Below are 21,305 nucleotides of genomic sequence, written 5' to 3' on the forward strand. Positions count from 1 at the left end.
TCTAACCGAGATGGAGCAGGATGAGTTCCGGTTCCAGCCGCGGACGGCAGAGGATTTTCTAATGGAGCTGCAGCAGGATGAGTTCCCGTTCCACCCGCAGACGGCACAGGATTATCTAATCGAGCTGCAGCAAGCGTTCGATATGTGGCGGGCAGAAGAGGGTTTTCCAATCGTGAAGCAACAGGAGGAGCGCCCGTTCGAGTTCGAGGTCGCCCCGATGGAGGAGCTGCCGGAGCTGCTGCCGCAGGACCAGTTCGATTCTTACCTGGAGCACATGATGGAGGGGCTACCCCAGGATGCTATCGACAGTTTGCAGCAGGAATTCCCAGCGCTCTTCGGCCAGGCCACGGTGGAAACTCCCCGGTGTCAGCGGGCGGATCCCGCGGAGGAGCCACGCCCGCCGCTAATCTAGGGTTCTTGTAATTTGTTAATCAGGGTTATTATTGCATTTCCGCGACAGTTGGCTCGCTAGTCTTGTGATAAATCGATTTGTTTTGTTGCTTCTATAGTTCGTGTGTGCTATGCGTTGGGATTGATTGTCTTTGCGCGTGTCTGGCGAGTTTCTTTGTATTTCACCATCGGATCCATGACAAGTAATGTACTGTCTCTTTGTACCTACTGACAAATTGATTAGGCACTGCGTGTTGAAATCTTTGACCTTCTTATTCGGTGTAACTCACTCCTAACAGAATCTATGGCCGGGCTTGCCAACCACCACCACCCTACAGACACATACATGACGGTTGTTGACCATACGAGAGGCGTGGGCATGTCCGCCATGTCAGACTGACCGTAAGGACCCATGCCCGTTATGTCAAACTGACCGCAGGGACTCATGCGGAAAACACTCAAAAATCCATCTACCCGATGGGCGTTGCATCCGATTCTTTTTATGAGGGAGGTGAGGGCGCATTCATGATGGTGATGTCTCTCCCGACGCGCCGCCCGGGGCCCCAAGTCCGACTATTTAAGCCGACCCAACCCTAGCCGCATTCTATTTCTCTCCCCTTCACGTCACCACTACCGACTGATGTCAGAGTCAGCATCCAACCGTAGCCACATGCAATTCAAACCAAAATTGAATAACTAGACATATTGTATCAAACATGACGGATTTCAATAAAGTTCGGACATAATTCACATAAAACAGACGATATTTTGACTATTGAACTAAGAGCTAGATGAAAAAAATATAGGAGGCTACTGTAGCGGACGACGACCTCGTATGCTTGGCCGCACCGCCGTCACCGTTCGTACCGTCGTCGTCGTCCCTCCAGCGGAAGGGTGAGGGATCGTCACATTACCGTTGTCCGGATGCCGCCTGGTGCTCACAGAGAAGTTGGTCCGCTTCCTCCTGCGCAGTGTGGAGGGCCGCCACAGTCAATGCTGATGATGCCTATGGTGCCCTAGCGGCCGTCTTGGAAAAGACACGACGCCGCCACGGCCGGAGATCATTTAGATTGGGTTAAAATAGTCTCGTCCACTTTTGTTTAGTTGAAATATGTCAAAAATGAAAAATGTAATGAATTTGATATGAAATGAAAATTATTGGGCTTGCATGAAAAACGTGTTCAAATCTCATCTGAACTGTCACAGACGGTTTTGTATCCTTGTCCATGAACGGATCCGCAGATAAATACAATGTCCGTTTTAGGGATTCGTGTCCACAGACGTGTCCGGACGCGTAGGATATGGCGTCTGTTTTAGGGATGCCCTCACATGTTAATTGCTTCAAATGGGGAAACAAACAGTATTGTGTACTTGCCCAATGATTGAATTAATTATACTATTTTCATATGTGTACAAGTGTCCGACGAAACAAGCACGAAAAACTCGTAGTACTAGTAGTATACTAATCAGCACGTCTTGCAGCAACAGAGCCGCCCTGCGTGCTCAGCTTAACTCGAATCGGATCAGACCAGCATGGCTCCAATGATGAAGAGCATCATGGACACAGGCGCACTGTTCCTCCAGGCAGAGCTGGGCACCACCTGCGGCCTCGTCTGCCCCTGGGTCTGGCTAGCCGGCGGCATCGTCACGGTGGTCTCGGACGGTGGTTCCGGCGACTCCGGCGTCATTGGCGCTGCAAATTCGACAAGATCATCCACGGCAATTCATCAGTGAAAACCAATCGCGGCAGAAAGAAAAGCCAGACCCATCGACTGGCAGAGGAAGTTAACTGTTAAGCGAGGTTCTTACGCAGCGGGGGCATGGCAGGAGAGACTGCGACGGGGCCCGGAGCTGGGAGCTGAGCCGACGTATCTGCAGTTCATACCCAAATGAGAAACGGAAACTTCACGCTCAACTCAACAATTCGATTCTCGCCGGTGCTTTCGGGACAGGACGTGGGTACCTTTGCACTGGAGCGGGACGGACATGGAGTTGCAGGCCTTGGGCAGCGTGACGGCGAGGGTCCTGTTGATCGGCAGGCCGAGCGGCACGTTGCCGGTCAGGATGAGGCAGGCACAGCTGGTGCTCGTGGTCACCACCGCCGACAGAGACCGGCAGCAGTCCGCCGTCGGCGACGACCCCCCGCCGTTGGTGCTGTTGGTCAGGAAGCTGAGGCACGGCGTGAAGCTGGTGATGAGCGACGCCGTGCACGACGTCGCCACGCCCTGCCCGAGTACCGGCGCCGGCGCGGCCAGGGCGAGGAGCACGGTAGCGGCAAAGGCGAGCGCCCTGAGGTCCATCCTGATCTCTGTAGCTGCCTATATGACACTTGTCACGGTTTAGCACAAGCCCGCGCGATTATTTGGAGGGGAAGAAGTTGGAGTGCCAATGGATGGATGGATGGATGCATCGTCGTTGCGTGCGTTTATATAGTGTTGGAGCTGGCGTCATGTTGGTAGATCAGAGGTTGGTTTGTGGCAGTGTAACCACCATAACTAATTTTTCTTATACTACGTATGTTGACTGTTGAGAGTTGGAAACTTGGGATGGTATGGTAGTCAGTTAGACGTGTTGAGAGTTGGGTTAACTACCATAACCAATTATCAGTTGATCATCGAGCTGGCACAAGGTGAGCTATGACTTGTCTTTTCCATCTAAAAATACAAATTTAAGTGGTCAGAAAGATTACATCAAGTACAACCATTGGTAGAGTGCATTAGTCTCAGCCAGACCCGCTAGATGCAATTTTGGGCCGTTTCGTTGCGTGAATTGCACACCGCTGCCCCCTCTGCAAGCAAGTTCAGGAAACCGCGGCTCACCTCCTTTTCCAATGCCGCTACACGGTCCGAGTTTAGGAAATGATCAAATCTTGGCTTGGCTTGGTTGATGTGAACCCTACAGCTTGGGTGACGGTCCATTCGGTGAAAGCTTGGTGGAATCTCATTGACTCCAACGCATCGCAGTCTCGACGGGCGATGATGTCTCTTATTATGTTGATCTCATGGGAAATTTGGAACGAGAGGAATGCACGCGTCTTCCGTAACACCGCGGTGCCGGTTGGGGTTCTTGTTGCAAGAATCAAAGATGTTTCAAAGTGTTGGTGCCTTGCAGGGGCAAAATATTTGAGTACCGTAGTGCCGCGAGAGTGATGTCTTTGTAATTCGGCTTGTGGCCAAAAACTCTAAACCTTCTTCTTAATCAATGAAAGTGGCAAATCTTTTGCCCAATTTCAAAACAAAAAAAAACTTAAAGCATGTCTGAGCCTGGCTCCGGAGGAGCGCTCGAATCGGACGTTTTTCCAGAGATTGTCCCGAGCGATGCAACTCGAGGCACGCGGGTGGAGTCGGTTGCACGCGCGAGAGAGAATTTGCAAGTCGGCGCTGGAGATGCCCTAAGACCACAAATGTTTCCACATCGATGGCCATAAAGATCCCGCAAAGCGCATGCCCACCTATGGCACCATGCATTGCTACCACTATATGGGTGAAGCCAGATCAGATTCGAATGGATAATTCTTATACCGTATCATATTCCATATATATTTGCAGATCGGGAACCATAACGGATGCATATTCGAATGCCGGATTTGAACATGTGAGAATAACAGAACGATGTCGGATCGTAAAATAGACATTTAAAATATTCATATACGAGGAATATATAAATGCTTTAAACCAGACTTATATATAAACAAGTTTGGCAAGGCATGTGCAACGTCCGGGGAAGGGGGTATGGATGAGCGTCAATCTCTAGGTGGATAGAGATTGGAATAGTAGGACAAGATTGTGAAAAAACGCAGGCTCTAGGTGGGTTTTTGGGGAAAAAAGTCCAAAATAAACTTTGAAGTTGTAGACGAAAGCTAAATCAAACTCTGAATTTTGAATCCCAGAAATTGGCACTCTGGACTTGTAATCCTGGTCTATTTTAGACCCTAGATCAGTTTGGCACACCGGGAATACAACAATCCGGGTCGGGATAACCAGCTACTCTCTCATGGACAAGAATTTGGGCCGGTCTACTATAACACAACAAGAATTTGTGAAGTTAAAAAATATTCGAACATTTCTAAAATTGTTCAGAAGTTAAAAAAATGTTCCTGTTTTATATTTTTGGAACGAATTCAATTCATTTTGTGTTTTTAAAAAAATATTTAGAATTCTGAAATTATATTTGTATTTTAAAAAACTGTTTATGATTTTTAAAAAATCACATTTGTCAATTTTTTTTCAGAATTCCAACAGTTTTTCACATGCTATGAAAAATGTTTCGGATTTTCATAATTGTGTCACATTTTTTGAAAAATATTTTTGGAATTTCATAAATTATTTCGTAAATGATGTTTTATTTTAAAAAAGACAGATAGTTGGCTGCGGACCTGACTGAGACGGCCCACCAGGCATAAAGCGTTTTTTATATTATCACGCGCCGTAAAATACTTTTTTTTTTTTCTTAACGCGCGATGTAATAATTCCAAAAGAGAAAAACATGCCTTGGAGTCGAACTTGGGACGGTTGACCTGATTTCGCTAGCCTCTACACCACTACTATGACTTACTCCCTCCGTTCCTAAATATAAGTCTTTATAGAGATTTCACTATGAACCACATACTGATGTATATAGATGCATTTTAAGTGTAGATTCATCCATTTTGCTTTGTATGTAGTCCACCTAGTAGAATCTCTACAAAGACTTATATTTAGGAACGGAGGGAGTACATAATAAGAGGCCGAAAATATTTAATCAGAAGCCAAAGCGTCGAACTTTCAAAACTTTTTTTAGGGGCAAACAAGTATTGAAAACCTATTTATTTCTGAAATTTTCGAACATTTTATAAATTGCATTTTTGAAAATTTTGAATACTTAAAAAACGAACAACTTCAAAAGGAGAACACCTTTTGATATAAACAATTTTTTTAAACATGAACACAATTTTAAAGTGCAAACACTTTTTGAAACGTAATTTTTTTCTGAAACCTGAACAAAATTTTAAAGTGCGAACACTTTTTGTACAATGTAAAAAAATGTTTGCGTGTTGTAAAAAAATGTGTTATAACCTTAACAGAATATACGTGACATGTGTTTGAAAAAAAGTGTATGCAAATTAAAAAATGTTGAACCATGTAAAAGAGTGTTTGTGTAGTTTTATAAAATGTTTATTGTCATTAAGAAAATTTAAAACATGTATTTGGAAAAATATTACCATGCATTCAAAAAAGTTTTGAAAACATTTAATTTAAAAATGTCCATAATGTATTTGAAAATATCAAAAATTTATCAAATATTTAATGTATGCATTAAAATGTACATTGGGTACTGAGAAAAATTAGACATGTATAAAAATGAAAAAAGATAAAGAAAACATAAAAGAAAAACTATGAAAAAACAAATTAGTGCGCGCGCATGAGCGACTGTGCTACTAGGTCGGCCCAATTCAGGAAATACCGGCGAAGTCCTCTCAAGGTTTAAAATGGACCGGGATTATAGAGTTCAGAGTGCCAATTTCCGGGGTTGAGTGTTAGGGGTTTGGTTTAGCTTTCGTCTACAACTTCAAGGTTTATTTTAGACTTTTTCCCTTTTTGGGTGAGACAAAGGTGTTGGAGTCTGGCATGGCGGATGTCCAAACTCCCCAACAACTTCCGAGAGCTTCCCGACTTGGTGTCGGCATGGGGGATTTCAGACATATGGACCGGTCTAGCCTAAAATGGACATCTGTATTGGACTCGTTACAAATTTCCGGACCGTTTGGTCCAGATTTACAAGAGCAACTTCAGCATGGGTCACCGAACCGCCCCGCAAATGTTCGGGCCATATGATTCGGACATTTTTAGCCATCCAACGCGGCTCACGAAATCTGTTCGGACCAATTGTTGCATTCAAAATCTAACACATCAGGCCAAACCAGGGCAGATCACCGCGGATTCCGACGCCCGTTGTTGGTGTTGGCTCAATACCCAGCTGCTCCAAGTGGGGTTGGCCGAGTTTGAGCGCTTGGCCCGGCTCTAAGCCAACGGCAGGGCGACGCAAGGCGCAGTCCGCGGCATATCCAGTGTCAGGCGGAGGCGGCAGAGCGTGTGCGTCATCATCGTGCAACAGCGGCCGATCAGTGATGCCGCGACGTCTGTCGGGCCTTCCGCCACAACGCAACCATGACTCCGACGACTCGAATGCCCGCGACGACGATGAGGAAGGTGTCGGTGGCCTCTCGGGCCATGCCTACTATGTCACTGTCCGGTACTTGTCCTAGTTTAGTTTCGTTCACTTTGAGCTTTTAAATTCCGTCAAATTTGATAATAAAAATACCGAACTTCAGTACATTTCGTTTGTCTTTCGACACATCTGAATGCGTATGTGAATATTCTTTTTTTCAACAGTGTCCGTGAAATATTGGATAATGTCCAATAGATGGTCAGACACACACACAAAAAAAAAGATGGTCCAGCATTGGAGATTCTGAGGCGAGGGCACAATTACTCGGTAGCATGGCTACATGCATGGATTGATGTAGACGCTCAGAGGGTGCTTGGATACAAGGGACTATTTTTAGTCTGACTAGAAATAGTCTCATTTAGAGGCTAAAGTTCCAAGCACCCCTGACTAAAGAGAGGCTAGGACTAGTCTTGAGGCTAAAATCTTTTAGTCATGGGAAACCTACTAAAATATGTATTAGCTCTCTCTCTCCTCATTTAATTCCTCTCCTTAGTTCTGGATTGGAGGGTTTGGAGGATAATAAATGCTTAATAACTAGATTTTAGTCTCTTTAGTACTTGGATCTAAGCATGGATGAGACTAGCAAGTTTTAGTCCCACTACTTTTAGTCATGGGACTAAAACGTATCCAAGCATGCTCTGAGAATGATCCTCCTTTTCAAAAAAAACAACTACTCGGTAGCGGGACGGCTGGAGATGCGAAGCCTGCAAGGCTGCAATCACTGCTCCTTGAGACCATGGTGCGGCACGGGCGCGCAGATTTGGCCATGCCGTGCGCATTTCCGGGTGGCGGGTCTAGTACTCGCCAGGGTGGGTGGGGTGGCTCCGCTGAGGGTGCCGCGTATCCAAGGGGCTGCCTGTCGCGCGGATTGATGGCACCGGCACTCTGGCAGGTGTTTGCCGCCGAGCCCCCAACCGCCAGCCAACAAGATGATCAGATCGTGGTGGAGAGTACTTCTCAAAAGAGTTTGATGCCTTTTGTGCGGAACACGGTATTATTCACGAGAGGACGCCTCCCTACTCACCCCAGTCAAACGGGGTTGCCGAGCGGAAAAAACGTACTCTAACTGATTTGGTTAACGCCATGTTAGATACATCAGGGTTATCCAAGGCATGGTAGGGGGAGGCTATAATGATATCATGTCATGTCCTGAATAAAGTTCCGACAAAGGATAACGAGATCACTCCTTATGAGAAGTGGACCAAGATAAGGGCAACACTCTCGTACTTACGTACCTGGGGCTGCTTAGCGAAAGTTAATGTGCCGATCCCCAAAAAGCGTAACATTGGACCAAAGACTGTGGACTGTGTTAATTTGGGCTACGCTATGAATAGTGTTGGCTATAGATTTCTAGTAGTGAAATCTGAGGTACCTGACATGAAGGTCGGTACAATTATGGAGTCTAAAGATGCTACATTCTTTGAGGACATTTTCTCCATAAGAAATGTACAAAGCACTTCTAGACAGGAATCTGAGGAGACTCCTGAACCTGCCATCAAGATGGAATATTATAATCAAACACATGATGAAAATCCTGAGGAGGATAATGAGGAAACCCTTGGTAGGGGCAAGAGACAAAGGACTGTAAAGACCTTTGGTGATGATTTCTTCATATACCTCATGGAGGATAATCCCACTTCTATTTCAGAAGCGTGTGCATCTCCAAAAGCTGACTACTGGAAGGATGCGGTCCGTAGCGAGATGGATTCCATCATGGCTAACGGGACTTGGGAGCTTACTGAACGTCCTTATGATTGCAAACCATTGGGATGCAAGTGGGTGTTCAAGAAGAAGCTTAGGCCTGACGCTACGATAGAAAAGTACAAGGCTAGGCTTGTGGCCAAGGGCTACGCCCAGAAAGAAGAAGAAGATTTCTTCGACACTTATTCACCTGTGGCCAGACTGACCACTATTCGAGTATTACTCTCGTTGGCGGCCTCGCATGGTCTTCTCATTCATCAGATGGATGTTAAGACAGCTTTCCTGAATGGAGAGCTAAAGGAGGAAATCTTTATGCAACAGCCTGATGGCTTTGTGATGGATGGTCAGGAAGGAAAGGTGTGTAAGTTGGTGAAATCTTTGTATGGCCTGAGACAAACGCCTAAGCAATGGCATGATAAGTTTAATGAAACGTTGACATTTGTTGGCTTTGTTATTAATGAGGCCGACAAATGTGTATACTATCCCTATGGTGGGGGCGAAGGAGTTATTCTGTGTTTGTATGTTGATGACATACTGATATTTGGGACTAATCTCAAGTTGATCGAGGAGGTTAAGTCTTTCCTATCTCAGAACTTTGAGATGAAGGACCTTGGAGTGGCTGATGTTATCTTGAACATCAAGCTATTGAGAGATGATGAGGGTGGGATTACACTTCTGCAATCCCATTATGTTGAGAAGGTGTTGAGTCGCTTTGGATATTCGGACTGCAAACCATCTCAAACACCATATGATTCTAGTGTGCTGATTCGAAAGTCTAAAGGCACAACTATAGATCAATTGAGATACTCTCAAATTGTTGGTTCACTCCAGTATCTAGCGAGCGCAACGAGGCCTGACATCGCATTTGCTATTAGCAAACTGAGCCGATTTGTTTCCAAACCGAGCGATGTACATTGGCGTGCTCTTGAGAGAGTTATGCGTTATCTGAAAGGTACTATGAACTATGGACTTCACTATACCAGATACCCGTCGGTACTTGAAGGGTATAGTGATGCGAATTGGATCTCTGATGCTGATGAGATGAAGGCCACAACTGGGTATATGTTTACTCTTGGAGGTGGTGCTGTTTTCTGGAAGTCTTGCAAGCAAACGATCTTAACAAGATTGATAATGGAAGCAGAATTAACAGCATTAGACACATCGGGTGGCGAAGCAGAATGGCTTCGAGATCTGTTGATGGACTTGCCAGTGGTTGAGAAGCCGGTTCCGGCCATCCTTATGAACTGCGACAATCAAACAGTTACTGTCAAAGTGAAGAGTTCAAAGGACAACATGAAGTCCAACAAACACAAAAGATTGAGATTGAAAGCTGTCAGAAAATTGAGGAACTCCGGAGTGATAGCATTGGATTATATTCAAACGGCTAAGAATCTGGCAGATCCCTTTACTAAAGGGCTATCACGTGTTGTGATAGATAGCGCATCAAGGGAGATGGGTATGAGACCCACATGAGTTGCCATGGTGGTAACCCAACCTATGTGATCGAGATCCCGTGAATAGGACCTGGGAAAACAAGCCAGCGGTGAACTGAGGAGAGTAACTTTACTAACCCACTCCGTTGGAGATGCAATACTCTCGGAAACTGTATGGAAGGATGACTACTGTCTTAATGTGTTCCAAGGCTTATATGCATAAGCAAGATGCTATCCTACAGAGCAATCTTTGGAGGAACACGCCTATATGAGCCCGACTGCTGGTCACAGTCTATGTGATTGGGGTGATCTCTAGCAAGCTCATGAATAGGCCAGGAGTGCGACTAATATGCTCCACCCGAGGGGTCGGCCTTCGGCAGCCTCGTATCAGTGAGACTTGTGGTGAAACTTCTTGACGCCAAACTGACAATTCAAGGTATAGTCCATTGTTCAGTTGTGAAGGAGTGTAACTACTTGGTCTAGGTGGAGCTCAACCTTAATCGGTCTCCACTAAGATGCTGGTATATCAAAATAGCGTTTGGAATAAAGGACAAACTGGGCCCCTGAGATCTGGTGGGGGATTGTTGAAATATGAGATGGGCCTAGAGCCCATATGACAATTTCAGATTTAATCTCAAAGGGCCCATGTAGGTGGCATGACAAGGTGGTGGGAAGTTTAGTCCCACCCCGGAAGTGAAAGGAGAGTTGCAGTGGTTTATAAGGGATTCTCTCCCTCATGCTATTGAAGCTTGAGAATAGATGAGGCCCTCGCGCACTCCTCCTCTGCTCGCCTCGCCGCGCCGCGCCGCGGGTTGCGGGATTGAGCCGAGCCGAGCTCACTCCTATGCGCTTCTTTTTGCCAGTCAGGAACGGAGAGTCTTTGACAGGTAGGGCCACGATCTGAGACATCGGCGCGGCCGCACATCCTAGCCGACATGAAACAGAACGCATCTCCGCCTCCACGCCCACGTTGTTCCTCTGCTGCTGCTGCCGCCGGCGACTCCGTCCCGTTCACCGCGTACACGGTTGACGGGAGAGCAGGCCTCCGAAACCCCGCCTCTCCGGATCATGTACGGGAGAGGGGCGATTAGGTTTTTGGGTAGCGACTACGCGACTGCTCGCTTCTGTTCATCTACGTCCGCATCACCTTCGTCATCACCATGTCGACCGACGCCGACCGTGCCGCCGCTGAGAAGGTCGAGGCCGACAAGAAGGCCGCCGAGGATGCCGCGGCTGCTGCCTCCGCCACCACCGCCGCGTGGCCGATTGGAGGATATATATCGTTTATCCCTATCGTGTTTCTTTTTGTTGTAGCAGTACTAGCGATATGCGTAGATGTTTCTACTATATGCATAGTACATGCTCTGTTAGATCGTAATCAGTGTGTTATCAATGTTGTCCATATCATGCTCATGATTTATTCATGAATTAATTTAATCGAAAAACTGCCTATTTTCTTATCATGCGGCGCGAGGGAGGTCGGAGCAAAGTGCGTGGCCGTGGCCGTAGCCGTAGCCGCCGCCTAGCGCAACAACCACCAACCCCCGTTGAATTTGCCCGTGCGTCACGCATGGAACCACATGGTTGGTACGAGTGAGTACAGGTGTTTCGTGCCGTCGTATCCCTCGCTGGACATATCGATCAGTGCCGTGTTCCGCTGACTTTTTTTCTGCCTTCCTGGGTGCGTCTCGTTCGTCACGCTTACTTTCTTTCCTTTCCTCGATCGGCTCCCTTTCTCGTCTCTAATGATTTTGTAGGAGCGTAAGTGTCTTGTGTCTCATATTGCATTACACAATCCACGCACGTGCAGGCCTTTTAGGACTAAGCATATACTCCCTTCATTCTACAATGTAGTGCTTCTGCGTTTTTCGATATCTAAATTTGACTGTAAATTTGATCAACGAGACTGATTGTGACGGGAGCAAAAATTATATCACTGAATTCATATAAAAAAATATGAATTCAGTGGCATAATTTTTGCTCCCGACGCAGTCGGTCACGTTGGTTCAATTTACGGTCAAACTTGAATCTTGAGAAGCGTGGGCGCATTGCATTGTTAAATGAAGGTAGTGTACAAAAAAACAAAGAGATCTCCTCTTATCTTTACTCCTATAAAAGGCTCAGTTAGTGATGATGATGTGTCTGTCATCCGTCATTTCTGACCATTAAATCTGCATCTAACGGCTGTGAGGTAAGTTGTGACATTTATGCAACAACTAGTAAGATGCCCGTGCATTGCACGGAACAACAAGATTGGGGGTGGACGGCGTCGGCAGCAGTCATCACACCAGATTGTTCCATGGCCTTTTGGATGTGGTGGGGAAGAGATAAGGCTGATTGTGAGAGACAATGAGTTGTTTGTAAATATGGAAACATGTGCGGGCATCTTTTTGCAAAACTGTAGCAGTTTGTTTTGTATGCGTCAGATCTAGATCCGACGGCTATTGATGAAAGATGGCAGGCACACCATCATCACCAACTCAGATTTTTATAGAAGTAGAGATAGCCCACTTCTCTGCTCCAATTTGCAGAAAACCCCTTATTATCTTATAAGCAACCACATATAATAAAAAAACATTGAGGCCGGACTATAGAATGAACGATGTCACCACCAGAACAAACCGATGACGCGGTGCTCTCGTTGCATCCAGCCGGGTCCAGTTTGATCTTGTTGACGACAATTGAAAAGTTTCATGCATGTGCACCTAGAGACCGCACATGCGCTATTGTCAAACCCTTGAATCGGTCTGAATCATCTGACACAAGAACTTGTCGACATGTCCGCATGATGAGAAACCCTAAGCTCGTTGTCCCAAGGAGACGACGAAAATCCACGTCAGAGGTCTGTGATTCCGTCCCACCGAAAGACTTCAAGGTGGATGGTAGCTCAAGAGACCATCTCAACAATGAAGCGCTAGCGGCCGCTACCTCCGCGAGGACCACACAATTCCCCGCAAGCCTCATGGCGGTAAGAATCGCCACAAGAGTGTGGGCAAGACAGTGAGAGTTTCTTTCATGCCAACCACGCCACCATCATCTCGTTGGAGTCGATAATTGGAGACAAACCCTAAGTTATCCGTACTCGTACCGCTAATGGACCGAAACCATGGGGTCTCGGCCCTCTCCCATCGTCGGAGCGACATACATAGAAAAGGGGTCCCAAAGTCAACGCCCATGAGGTGGATAGATCGGCCGCCTGCCAGTTCGCCTTGGTCGCGAGAGCATGGAGGAAAACACCTCGCCCGATATGCCTATTTTGGCCCCTTTTAAGTAAGCATCTGGCTCCAGACAAAAAAAATTGGTATAAGGCAAATATTCCGTAATTAGAACACGAGTGCATAAAATGCTTTTACAAAACTTTAGCTTACAAATTGCCTATATATTTTAGAAAAAAAATATGAAAAAACCCAGCCAATACTGGGAACATTTTTTTTTTGCCTAAACCCCTCTTGTCAAAATATTGATAAAAAAACACACCATTTCTGAGTTGTTAAAATTTACAGAATTATTTTTGGCATACAACCTACATTGTAAGTTACATAATTTGTTATGCGAGAATCATCTTGTAATTTTGTGCCAATCATTTTATATCCATGTTCTTTACAAAAAGATAGTAGATGTTAAGTTTCTATCAATCCTTTACATCGACAAAGAAAAAAGGATTCTTAATTTTCAAAACTTAAAAAGTTTGACTTTTGCTATCCATATGCCCATTCTCTGGGTAGCACTTTCCGACACCATTATAGGTGTACACGGGAATTGCAAATTCAACATGTATAAGGTCAATTCTCTGATATTAAAAATAACTTCTCTTGTAGAAGGGCAACGACCAGTATTTGAAAATGTCCCAAAACAATAACGTAACGCCCCCTTCCATAGCAATACCTCTGTATGAAAAAAAGAGACTTGAACTATAAAAACGTCTTACATTAGTGTACAGAGGGAGTACATACTGACCGGGTGTGGATTTTCATAACCTGAATACATACGATCTCGTTTTATAAAACTTAGAAAAATTACATTATGATCGTACACGTAAGTAGAAACCTATCCGCATCATTGTTGTGAGAATATACGTTCATTTGCATTATGTGAAAAATCAAATGTGAACACAAGTTACACAGTTGTTTTGTAGTACCTGTGTGACTCAATTTGTGATGTTTGTACAACTCATGAATTAAATGTGAGTTACGTGTCACAAAAATTATCCAATGAATTCATATTTGAAAAATGTTCATCGGTATAACTTTTGTGTCATATAACTCACTGAATATTGGTCTAACTGATGGTCAAAATAAAATCTCGACAATTGGGGAAGCTTTGAACTGGAACCGCCAAGGCATCATACTTTTGTACGAAAACTAAGACGGATAAGTTGCTACCCATTCTTTATGGATTCCAATACGCAGTGAACGTTTGCTAGGAGGGATGGCATTTGAAACTTTTTTTTACTGACAATTTCTTCAGAGAAATATATATTTTTCTAAAAACTGTCGTTGTTTGATCTCGCGTCGCAACTAAAACTGTCATCAAAATGTGTTCGTTTTGTCATCCCCCTCCCAGAGAATGTCAGCCAGATAACAATTCCGGTCTTTGTATGTATATTTTTTCTTCTAATTTTACAAAACTTGAAAAAAATGATTTCACTCATATTGCCAAAACAGTACTGCTAAGATCATACGCACCCACAATTCTTTTCCATTTCCTCACACCAACCACCTAGGCACCTACCACAAGCTACAACCACAACACGGGCTCCCAGCTGTGGAGGACTCGGAAAGATCGAGGTTCTGGACGAGGGGCAATTCCGTCAATTCGCGGAAAGAGTAAAGGGCGAGACAATCTCGGCCGTGTTCCTCGCGGCCGCGCCCGACAACCCGCTATCATCCGTGCACATTCAAACGCCTTCAAATCTCCCCAGCGCCCGACAACAGGTCATTCTCGATTCCCCTCGTTAGTATCCCCCCAAATTCCACGACCTCCCCTCCCCTCCCCCAAATCAATCAAGCTCCGGCTCGCTCGGCCCCAGATCGTACCGTGAGGATGGCGGGGGCGGAGGCGGTGGAGAGGGCGCACGAGCTCTACCGGGGCGGCCGCCACCGGGAGGCGCTCGAGCTCTACTCGGCGGCGCTGGCGGCGGCGCGGGGCCCCGCGCAGCGCATCGCCCTGCACAGCAACCGCGCCGCCTGCTACCTCAAGCTCCACGACTTCCACAAGGTCTCGTCGTTCCCCGGCTTCCCTTTGCTGATTACACTTGTCCTGGATTGTTTTGACTCTGGGTAGATTTCGGTGCGGCGGGCGCCTGGGGTTGTCGTTTAGGGCGAAGGTATGGTCTTTAGCCCTCTGGGTTTCGAGATTTCCGCGAACCTGTGGGCTTTAGGGTGCTTGAATCGCTCTCTTATCATGATCTTTGTGGCCACGATTTGCCAGCACAGCTCATGAATCGTACCCTGTTTACCGTTGTGGTGTCTAAATTTGGCTGACCTGCTGCTAAATTTAGCGCTGTAAGGGGTATCAGAATCCAGTTTACTGCCTTGACTGAATTGGTTAAGCTGCCAGGCCAAGTGATACCTTGCTTTGGTTGTTGCTTTCCCAAAATTAGCAGACGTGCAGAAGATAAAAACTGAACGTGTACATACTACATAGCATTTCCGATGGACTAGTGAACAATGCTTGAACCATGGACTTGCGAAATTTTTAACCGTGTCTCAGGCTCTGAACCGTCTAGCACTTTTGTGAAGCCTGACTGATACATCTGACCGACTGGGTTTTGATATTGAATGGACTGTTTCTATGGTGAAAATTTATTGTGGTGTTAAAATGAAATTCCATTGAGTAGTCAAGTATATCTGTATTGGGCTAAAAAAAAGTATATCTGCATTGATGATCTAATATGTGCATGAGAAATGTGCACTGTTACGAAGCATACTGTAGTAGATGGTGTGCAGGCGACTAAAACAACAGTGGTTGTGTATTTCTCTGAAATAAGTACTCCTGACATCATTTATTGTACTTTTTTCTATGTTATCATCATGGTTAGCAACACTGAATTTTCTTCTTTTATCATAATCTTATAGGCTGCAGAAGAGTGCACATCTGTCCTCGAGTTGGATACCGAGCATGCTGGAGCTCTGATGCTACGTGCCCAGACTCTTGTCACTCTAAAAGATTACCAGTCGGCTCTATTTGATGTAAACCGGCTAATTGAGATAAATCCATCCTCTGAAGTATATAGGAATCTTCATGCTCGACTGAAGACACAGCTGGTATGCTTCTTTAACTGAATCTGTTCTAGTTTCTTGCATAAGCTTTACTTCAAATGCAGTGCCATCAGATGTAAGTATATATAAGTACAAGGATATCCCTTCAATAATTCGAAAGCAAGATTTAAGGAACAGAGCATGGCTTTGTTGTTTAGAATGTAAATTTTTGGCAGTTGACATCAGTGTATCAACTTCTCTCTTCTTTATGCTCTTGGATGCTCAAACAATTCTATCTCTTGAGTTGACTGACCAAGTTTTACTGCCTGTCTCTTGCATGATTGTGAACTTTGAAGTCGCTAGCCCCCATTCCAGAGTCTGAAGAGGAGTCCCTGTATACTGAAGAAGACAAAGAAGATCTGCCACCAAAAGACAATACAAAGAATGAGACTGTCGTTGTTAAGTCTGATCAACCTTCTGCAAAAGTGATTCTTGAGAATAAACCTGTAACAAAAGCTCTGAAGGTTGAAGTGCCTCCCAATCTGCCTTCAAAACCCGAGGGTGGGGGGACCATACAAAAACCAAAGGGCCATTCAGAGCTTGATCACAAGGAACCTTTAACGGAAGCTCCAAAGGTTCAAGTGTCTCCCAGTCTGCCTTCAAAACCCGAGTGTCGGGGGACCATCCAAAAACCGAAGGGCCATTCAGGGCTTGATTACTCGAAATGGGACAAAGTTGAGGATGATTCGAGTGAAGATGACGAGGATGATGAGGAAGATGACTTGCCTCGGTATAAATTCAAAGTCAGAACCATCGGTGTGCGTACCGTGAAGTGAATGGGATCATCAATAAATAAGTTTAGTCCATGGTCTGTGGATAGCCGTTTGACAGCATTCCTACTAACTTTGGTCCCATCTGTTCGGTTACATCTTGACATACTTGGATGAAGTGTTGCCGATTGGTGTTTGTTTAACTCAAGCTCACCGGCGGGTGAAGACATAAGTACCCGCTGCTCTCATGCTCAGGTAGTTCTCACATTCAGATTTCACTAGATTTTGAGTCGCGGTGCACGTGTTGGCTTGCTAATGTTCACATTATTACGCAGGTTTCTGGATCTGGAAACTTAGCCGAGGAAACAAGTCTGGAGTAAAATCATGTTTTCAGCGCAGCCGTGGGATGGAGCACAGCATGCAAATCCTGTAGGGAACCCCTTTAGATTCAAGCTAACAATCTTAGATTCTTAGCCCATTGTTCATCTTCGTAGATTTTATAGCCTAGCAGTCTCTGTACATAGATTTTGTGCATTCATCATGTATAAAAAGCTTATTTGTGTCTGCCCCAAGACATCTTTCTCACAATTTCAGCCTGCAAATTTGATGCTAAAATTTCATGATCGTACTGGTTCCTTTTTTGTTCAACTGCGACGAATGTGATGAATAGTAGCGCACTCATACTGTAATCAGAAAAGTTTCTACCATGCTAATGCTATGATTTGATTTGACTAAAATCATACATACCAAAACTTTCATGGCATGACTAGAACTAGTTTTTTTTTTTTTTGCCATCAGCAGTGGTACATGTAAGACTGAAACACATCATTCTGTAAGAGCAGCAAGACAGAGTAAGACTGAGATAACTGTTAAATCAAGCATCACGATTATTGCTTAAATACATCATTCCGGAACAGATGAAGTTAAAACAGACCGTTATATGAAACAAGCATCAAGAGCGAATTAACGGTAAAAATCAAACGCACTATTGTGCAAGCAACCCGCCTGAAAGAAGACTTCGCTTCAGAGATACAGATGCAGAAACCCTGCAAGACATTCTTGTGAAAATTTGAGTTTGAGAATTGTGGGGCCCTCCAGCAGTAGGAGGATCCCTTCAAAAATTAGCGTATGCTGCTATTTGCGGCATGCACACGGTATTCTTTAGTAAAAGGCGAAAGAATAGTTCGCTTTGTGCTCACCGCGCAGCTGCGTTCTTTCCTCATGCCGCCCGGGTGCTCCTTATATAGCATCCCTCCGCTGGCAGCTCGCCTGGGCGGGCGAGGTGGGACTAATCTCCACCGCGCCCTGTGCCTGCCGTGCGGCTGTGAGCTTCTCTGGGACAAATGGGCCAGGCCCATGACAGCTCCACAACTATGGACCGGTCTATAATTGGCTAGCCTAGAGAGCTCTTCGCTAAAGCAGAAATAGCCCAGTGCCTGTGTGCCCACCTTTTTTTTTCTCTGAAAAAAATTATACTGCCTCCTTTTCTTTTTGTCAATATAAACTTCCTTTTTAGGGGCTTTTTGCCATAAACTGCTTGTCAACAATCGAAGGACATTTTGCGCAAGAGCTTCCCAAATACCAATGGCCATCAACCAGATCAAATCAAATCTTACAGTATAATTTACTGGAGTATTTAACTTTTTTTTACTAGAATCTTAAACATATCAATTTTTTAAAATACAGTACAGTCGAAGCCGTTCACATATACAAGCATACATTCGCACCTATAAACACACACACGCACATCATATAAGCATCCCGAGAGAGCGAGCAAGTATAACATCTTAAGATCTTTATGAAGTCACCCTAGGTGTCTCGTAGTCGACGAGAACGTCTCCACCCACTAAACGAACATCGCCGGAAGGCTGAAATAAATTCAGGAATAATGCAATGACCAATGTTAAGAGCCCGTTCGACAAACCTCCACTTCATAAAAACATGTCGCTCCGCTCCGCTCCCCGCAGGAAGCGTTCTCCCGATGGAGCGCCTGTGTTCGGCTGGCTCTGCTCCGTGAGAATGTTGGCTGGCAGCGCATTACGGTCAAGTATGGGTTGTTCGGGTGGGTAAGAAAATCCACGAGTGGAGCACCAACTGCTAACGCTGGAGAGAATAGATTCGTACCGTTTAATTGGTGGCACTTGGCGGTGGCACGTTTTGTAATTTCGATTAGATCCTACTTCTGGTGAAACGAGGAGCGAGGGTCATGCCGCTCTGTGAAATTGCACTGCGCGCCGCTCCGCTCTCCGCGACAGACTCGCAGAGCTGATGCGTCCGGCACGCTCCGGCCGCTCCGGTCGTGGAGTTCGGAGCTGGAGTGTTGCCGAACAGGCCCTAAGTCTAGGACTCGAACTCTGGTAGGCTAGAGATAGCAGTGTCCTCCTAAGGGGATCTGCAGTCGAGCGCCCCGAATCCGCCTCAAACGCCCAGGCGGATGCCCCGGTCACTGACCGGTCGAGAAAGCCCGACCCGGATGGGCGCCTCAAAATGCCCGGGCTGACCGCCACCCCTCATATCTAGACCAAAAATAGGGCAGATAAGGGGGCGCCCGGGCGCGTCCTCCATATCGAACCCGACAGCCCTACGCCACCACAAATTGCACCAAAACCACCAAACTTCCCCCTCATCCCCCTTCCTCCAACCTTTGCCGCCTCTGAGCCCTTGCCATCTGCCACCCTTGCTCCCCATCCTCACCGCCGGTTCCAATTCGTCGTCCTAGATGCCGTCCAACCCGTACCCGACCGCTGCGACAGAGGCTGTGTCCGTTTCAACAGCCCGTGTCCGTCCTCGGCTTTGTCGTGCAAGTCAGAGAACATCACCCGGAGAAACTGGCGCCGCTGGCAACGAGAGAAGGAAGCGGTGGCATCGCATGGAGCGGATGCGGACATGGACGAGCAGTTGTCCCCCTCGCCGCGGCCTGAAGCCCGCACCCCACCCATCCTACCGCCGGCAAGGATTGCACCGTCGGACCAGGTTGGGACAGAGGAGGATCTAACAGCCAATTGGGGCATTTCAAATAGCTTTGCACCACACAGATGTTGCTGGTGGACGTCTGTCACTCACCGTAGCTCACTCAGGCGCGGACAAACATAGGCATCAGCAGCGCCCAGGCTGCCCACGACCTGTTGATGGCATGATGCAATACTACTCGGTATGTTCTTGTTCCTCATGTTCGATCAACTTTGAATACGCCATATTCATTGTTTTGCATACATCGCTATTTTTGGACATGATGAATGCTTGCAAACCATGATCATTTAGAGTTGTTCATGTCGGACATGATTAATGATAATCAAGGACTGACCCAAATGGACTACGAATTGGGTGATCCAAATTGCCCTTCATTTGAAGTTGGAAAACATAAAATCCCAATTCGATCAAGAAGAAGGCAAAGACGACAAATGCAAGAGGTCTGACATTCACAACATTGAGGATATCTTGTTGGTCAAAGTTTGGTTGGCCACAACAATGGATCCAATATGCGGCACCGTGCAAAAGAGGAACAAGTATTGGGAGAAGATTTGGAAGCAATATCATGAACAAAAGGAATACGTGGAGCCGGATTGTTGGGGAACATAGTAATTTCAAAATTTTCCTACGTACACACAGGATCATGGTGATGCATAGCAACGAGAGGGGAGAGTGTGTCCACGTACCCTCGTAGACCGAAAGCGGAAGCGTTAGCACAACGTGGTTGGTGTAGTCGTACGTCTTCACGATCCGACCGATCCAAGTACCGAACGCGCGGCCTCCGAGTTCAGCACACGTTCAACTCGATGACGTCTCGCGAGCTCTGATCCAGCAGAGCTTCACCGGAGAGTTTCGTCAGCACTACGGCATGATGACAGTGATGATGATGCTACCGACGCAGGGCTTCGCTTAAGCACCACTACGATATTATCGAGGTGGATTATGGTGGAGGGGGGCACCGCACACGGCTAAGAGATCAATGATCAATTGTTGTGTCTCCAAGGGGTGCCCCCTCCCCGTATATAAAGGAGTGGAGGAGGGGGAGGAGGCCGGCCTCCCTAGGCGCGCCCCATGAGGAGTCCTACTCCCACCGGGAGTAGGACTCCCCCCTTCCAAGTAGGAGTAGGAGAAGGGAAGGAAGGGAGAGAGGAAGAGAAGGAAAAAGGGGGGTGCCGCCCCCTCCTTGTCCAATTCGGACTAGAGGGGAGGGGCGCGCGGCTGCCCTGGCCGCCCCTCCTCTTCTCCCACCAGGGCCCATGAGGCCCAATTAACTCCCCGGGGGGTTCTGGTAACCCCTCGATACTCCGGTATATGCCCGAAACCTCCCGGAACCCTTCTAGTGTCCAAACATAGTTGTCCAATATATCGATCTTTACGTCTCGACCATTTCGAGACTCCTTATTATGTCTGTGATCATATCCGGGACTCCGAACTACCTTCGGTACATCAAAACACTAAAACTCATAATACCGATCGTCGCCGAACTTTAAGTGTGCGGACCCTACGGGTTCGAGAACAATGTAGACATGACCGAGACACATCTCCGGTCAATAACCAATAGTGGAACCTGGATGCTCATATTGGCTCCTACATATTCTACGAAGATCTTTATCGGTCAAACCACATAACAACAT

The 21,305-nt window shown here is 46.3% G+C and overlaps 2 protein-coding genes and 1 non-coding gene across 3 annotated transcripts; 1 reads left to right on the forward strand and 2 right to left on the reverse strand.

Moving 5' to 3' along the window:
• Positions 1 to 1,732: 1,732 nt before the first annotated feature.
• Positions 1,733 to 2,774, reverse strand: LOC119351847 (non-specific lipid transfer protein GPI-anchored 2-like). Its single transcript, XM_037618638.1, has 3 exons — positions 2,354 to 2,774; positions 2,200 to 2,262; positions 1,733 to 2,083 (listed from the first exon to the last, which is right to left on the reverse strand). The coding sequence occupies exons 1-3, from the start codon at positions 2,688 to 2,690 to the stop codon at positions 1,914 to 1,916; spliced, it is 570 nt and encodes a 189-aa protein (XP_037474535.1). The 5' UTR covers positions 2,691 to 2,774; the 3' UTR covers positions 1,733 to 1,913.
• An 11,829-nt stretch (positions 2,775 to 14,603) lies between these two features.
• LOC119356182 (protein unc-45 homolog A-like) lies at positions 14,604 to 17,321 on the forward strand. Its single transcript, XM_037623107.1, has 4 exons — positions 14,604 to 14,948; positions 15,809 to 15,997; positions 16,288 to 16,956; positions 17,037 to 17,321. The coding sequence occupies exons 1-3, from the start codon at positions 14,775 to 14,777 to the stop codon at positions 16,765 to 16,767; spliced, it is 843 nt and encodes a 280-aa protein (XP_037479004.1). The 5' UTR covers positions 14,604 to 14,774; the 3' UTR covers positions 16,768 to 16,956; positions 17,037 to 17,321.
• Positions 17,322 to 17,790: 469 nt separating this feature from the next.
• Positions 17,791 to 17,909, reverse strand: LOC119359833. Its single transcript, XR_005172682.1, has one exon. It is a non-coding gene; the product is annotated as a U5 spliceosomal RNA (small nuclear RNA).
• Between the last annotated feature and the right edge of the window lie 3,396 nt (positions 17,910 to 21,305).

The sequence above is a fragment of the Triticum dicoccoides genome, chromosome 2A (assembly GCF_002162155.2).
Source record: "Triticum dicoccoides isolate Atlit2015 ecotype Zavitan chromosome 2A, WEW_v2.0, whole genome shotgun sequence".
NCBI classification, from domain to species: domain Eukaryota; kingdom Viridiplantae; phylum Streptophyta; class Magnoliopsida; order Poales; family Poaceae; genus Triticum; species Triticum dicoccoides.

Excerpts from the sequence above, each read along its gene's own strand:
- LOC119356182 (XM_037623107.1), top strand. The coding sequence starts at position 14,775 with ATGGCGGGGGCGGAGGCGGTGGAGAGGGCGCACGAGCTCTACCGGGGC. Across the intron at positions 14,949-15,808 it reads AGCTCCACGACTTCCACAAG|GCTGCAGAAGAGTGCACATC; the intron begins GTCTCGTCGTTC and ends ATAATCTTATAG. Across the intron at positions 15,998-16,287 it reads CTCGACTGAAGACACAGCTG|TCGCTAGCCCCCATTCCAGA; the intron begins GTATGCTTCTTT and ends TGAACTTTGAAG.
- LOC119351847 (XM_037618638.1), bottom strand. The coding sequence starts at position 2,690 with ATGGACCTCAGGGCGCTCGCCTTTGCCGCTACCGTGCTCCTCGCCCTG. Across the intron at positions 2,263-2,353 it reads CGTCCCGCTCCAGTGCAAAG|ATACGTCGGCTCAGCTCCCA; the intron begins GTACCCACGTCC and ends TATGAACTGCAG. Across the intron at positions 2,084-2,199 it reads TCCTGCCATGCCCCCGCTGC|CGCCAATGACGCCGGAGTCG; the intron begins GTAAGAACCTCG and ends TCGAATTTGCAG.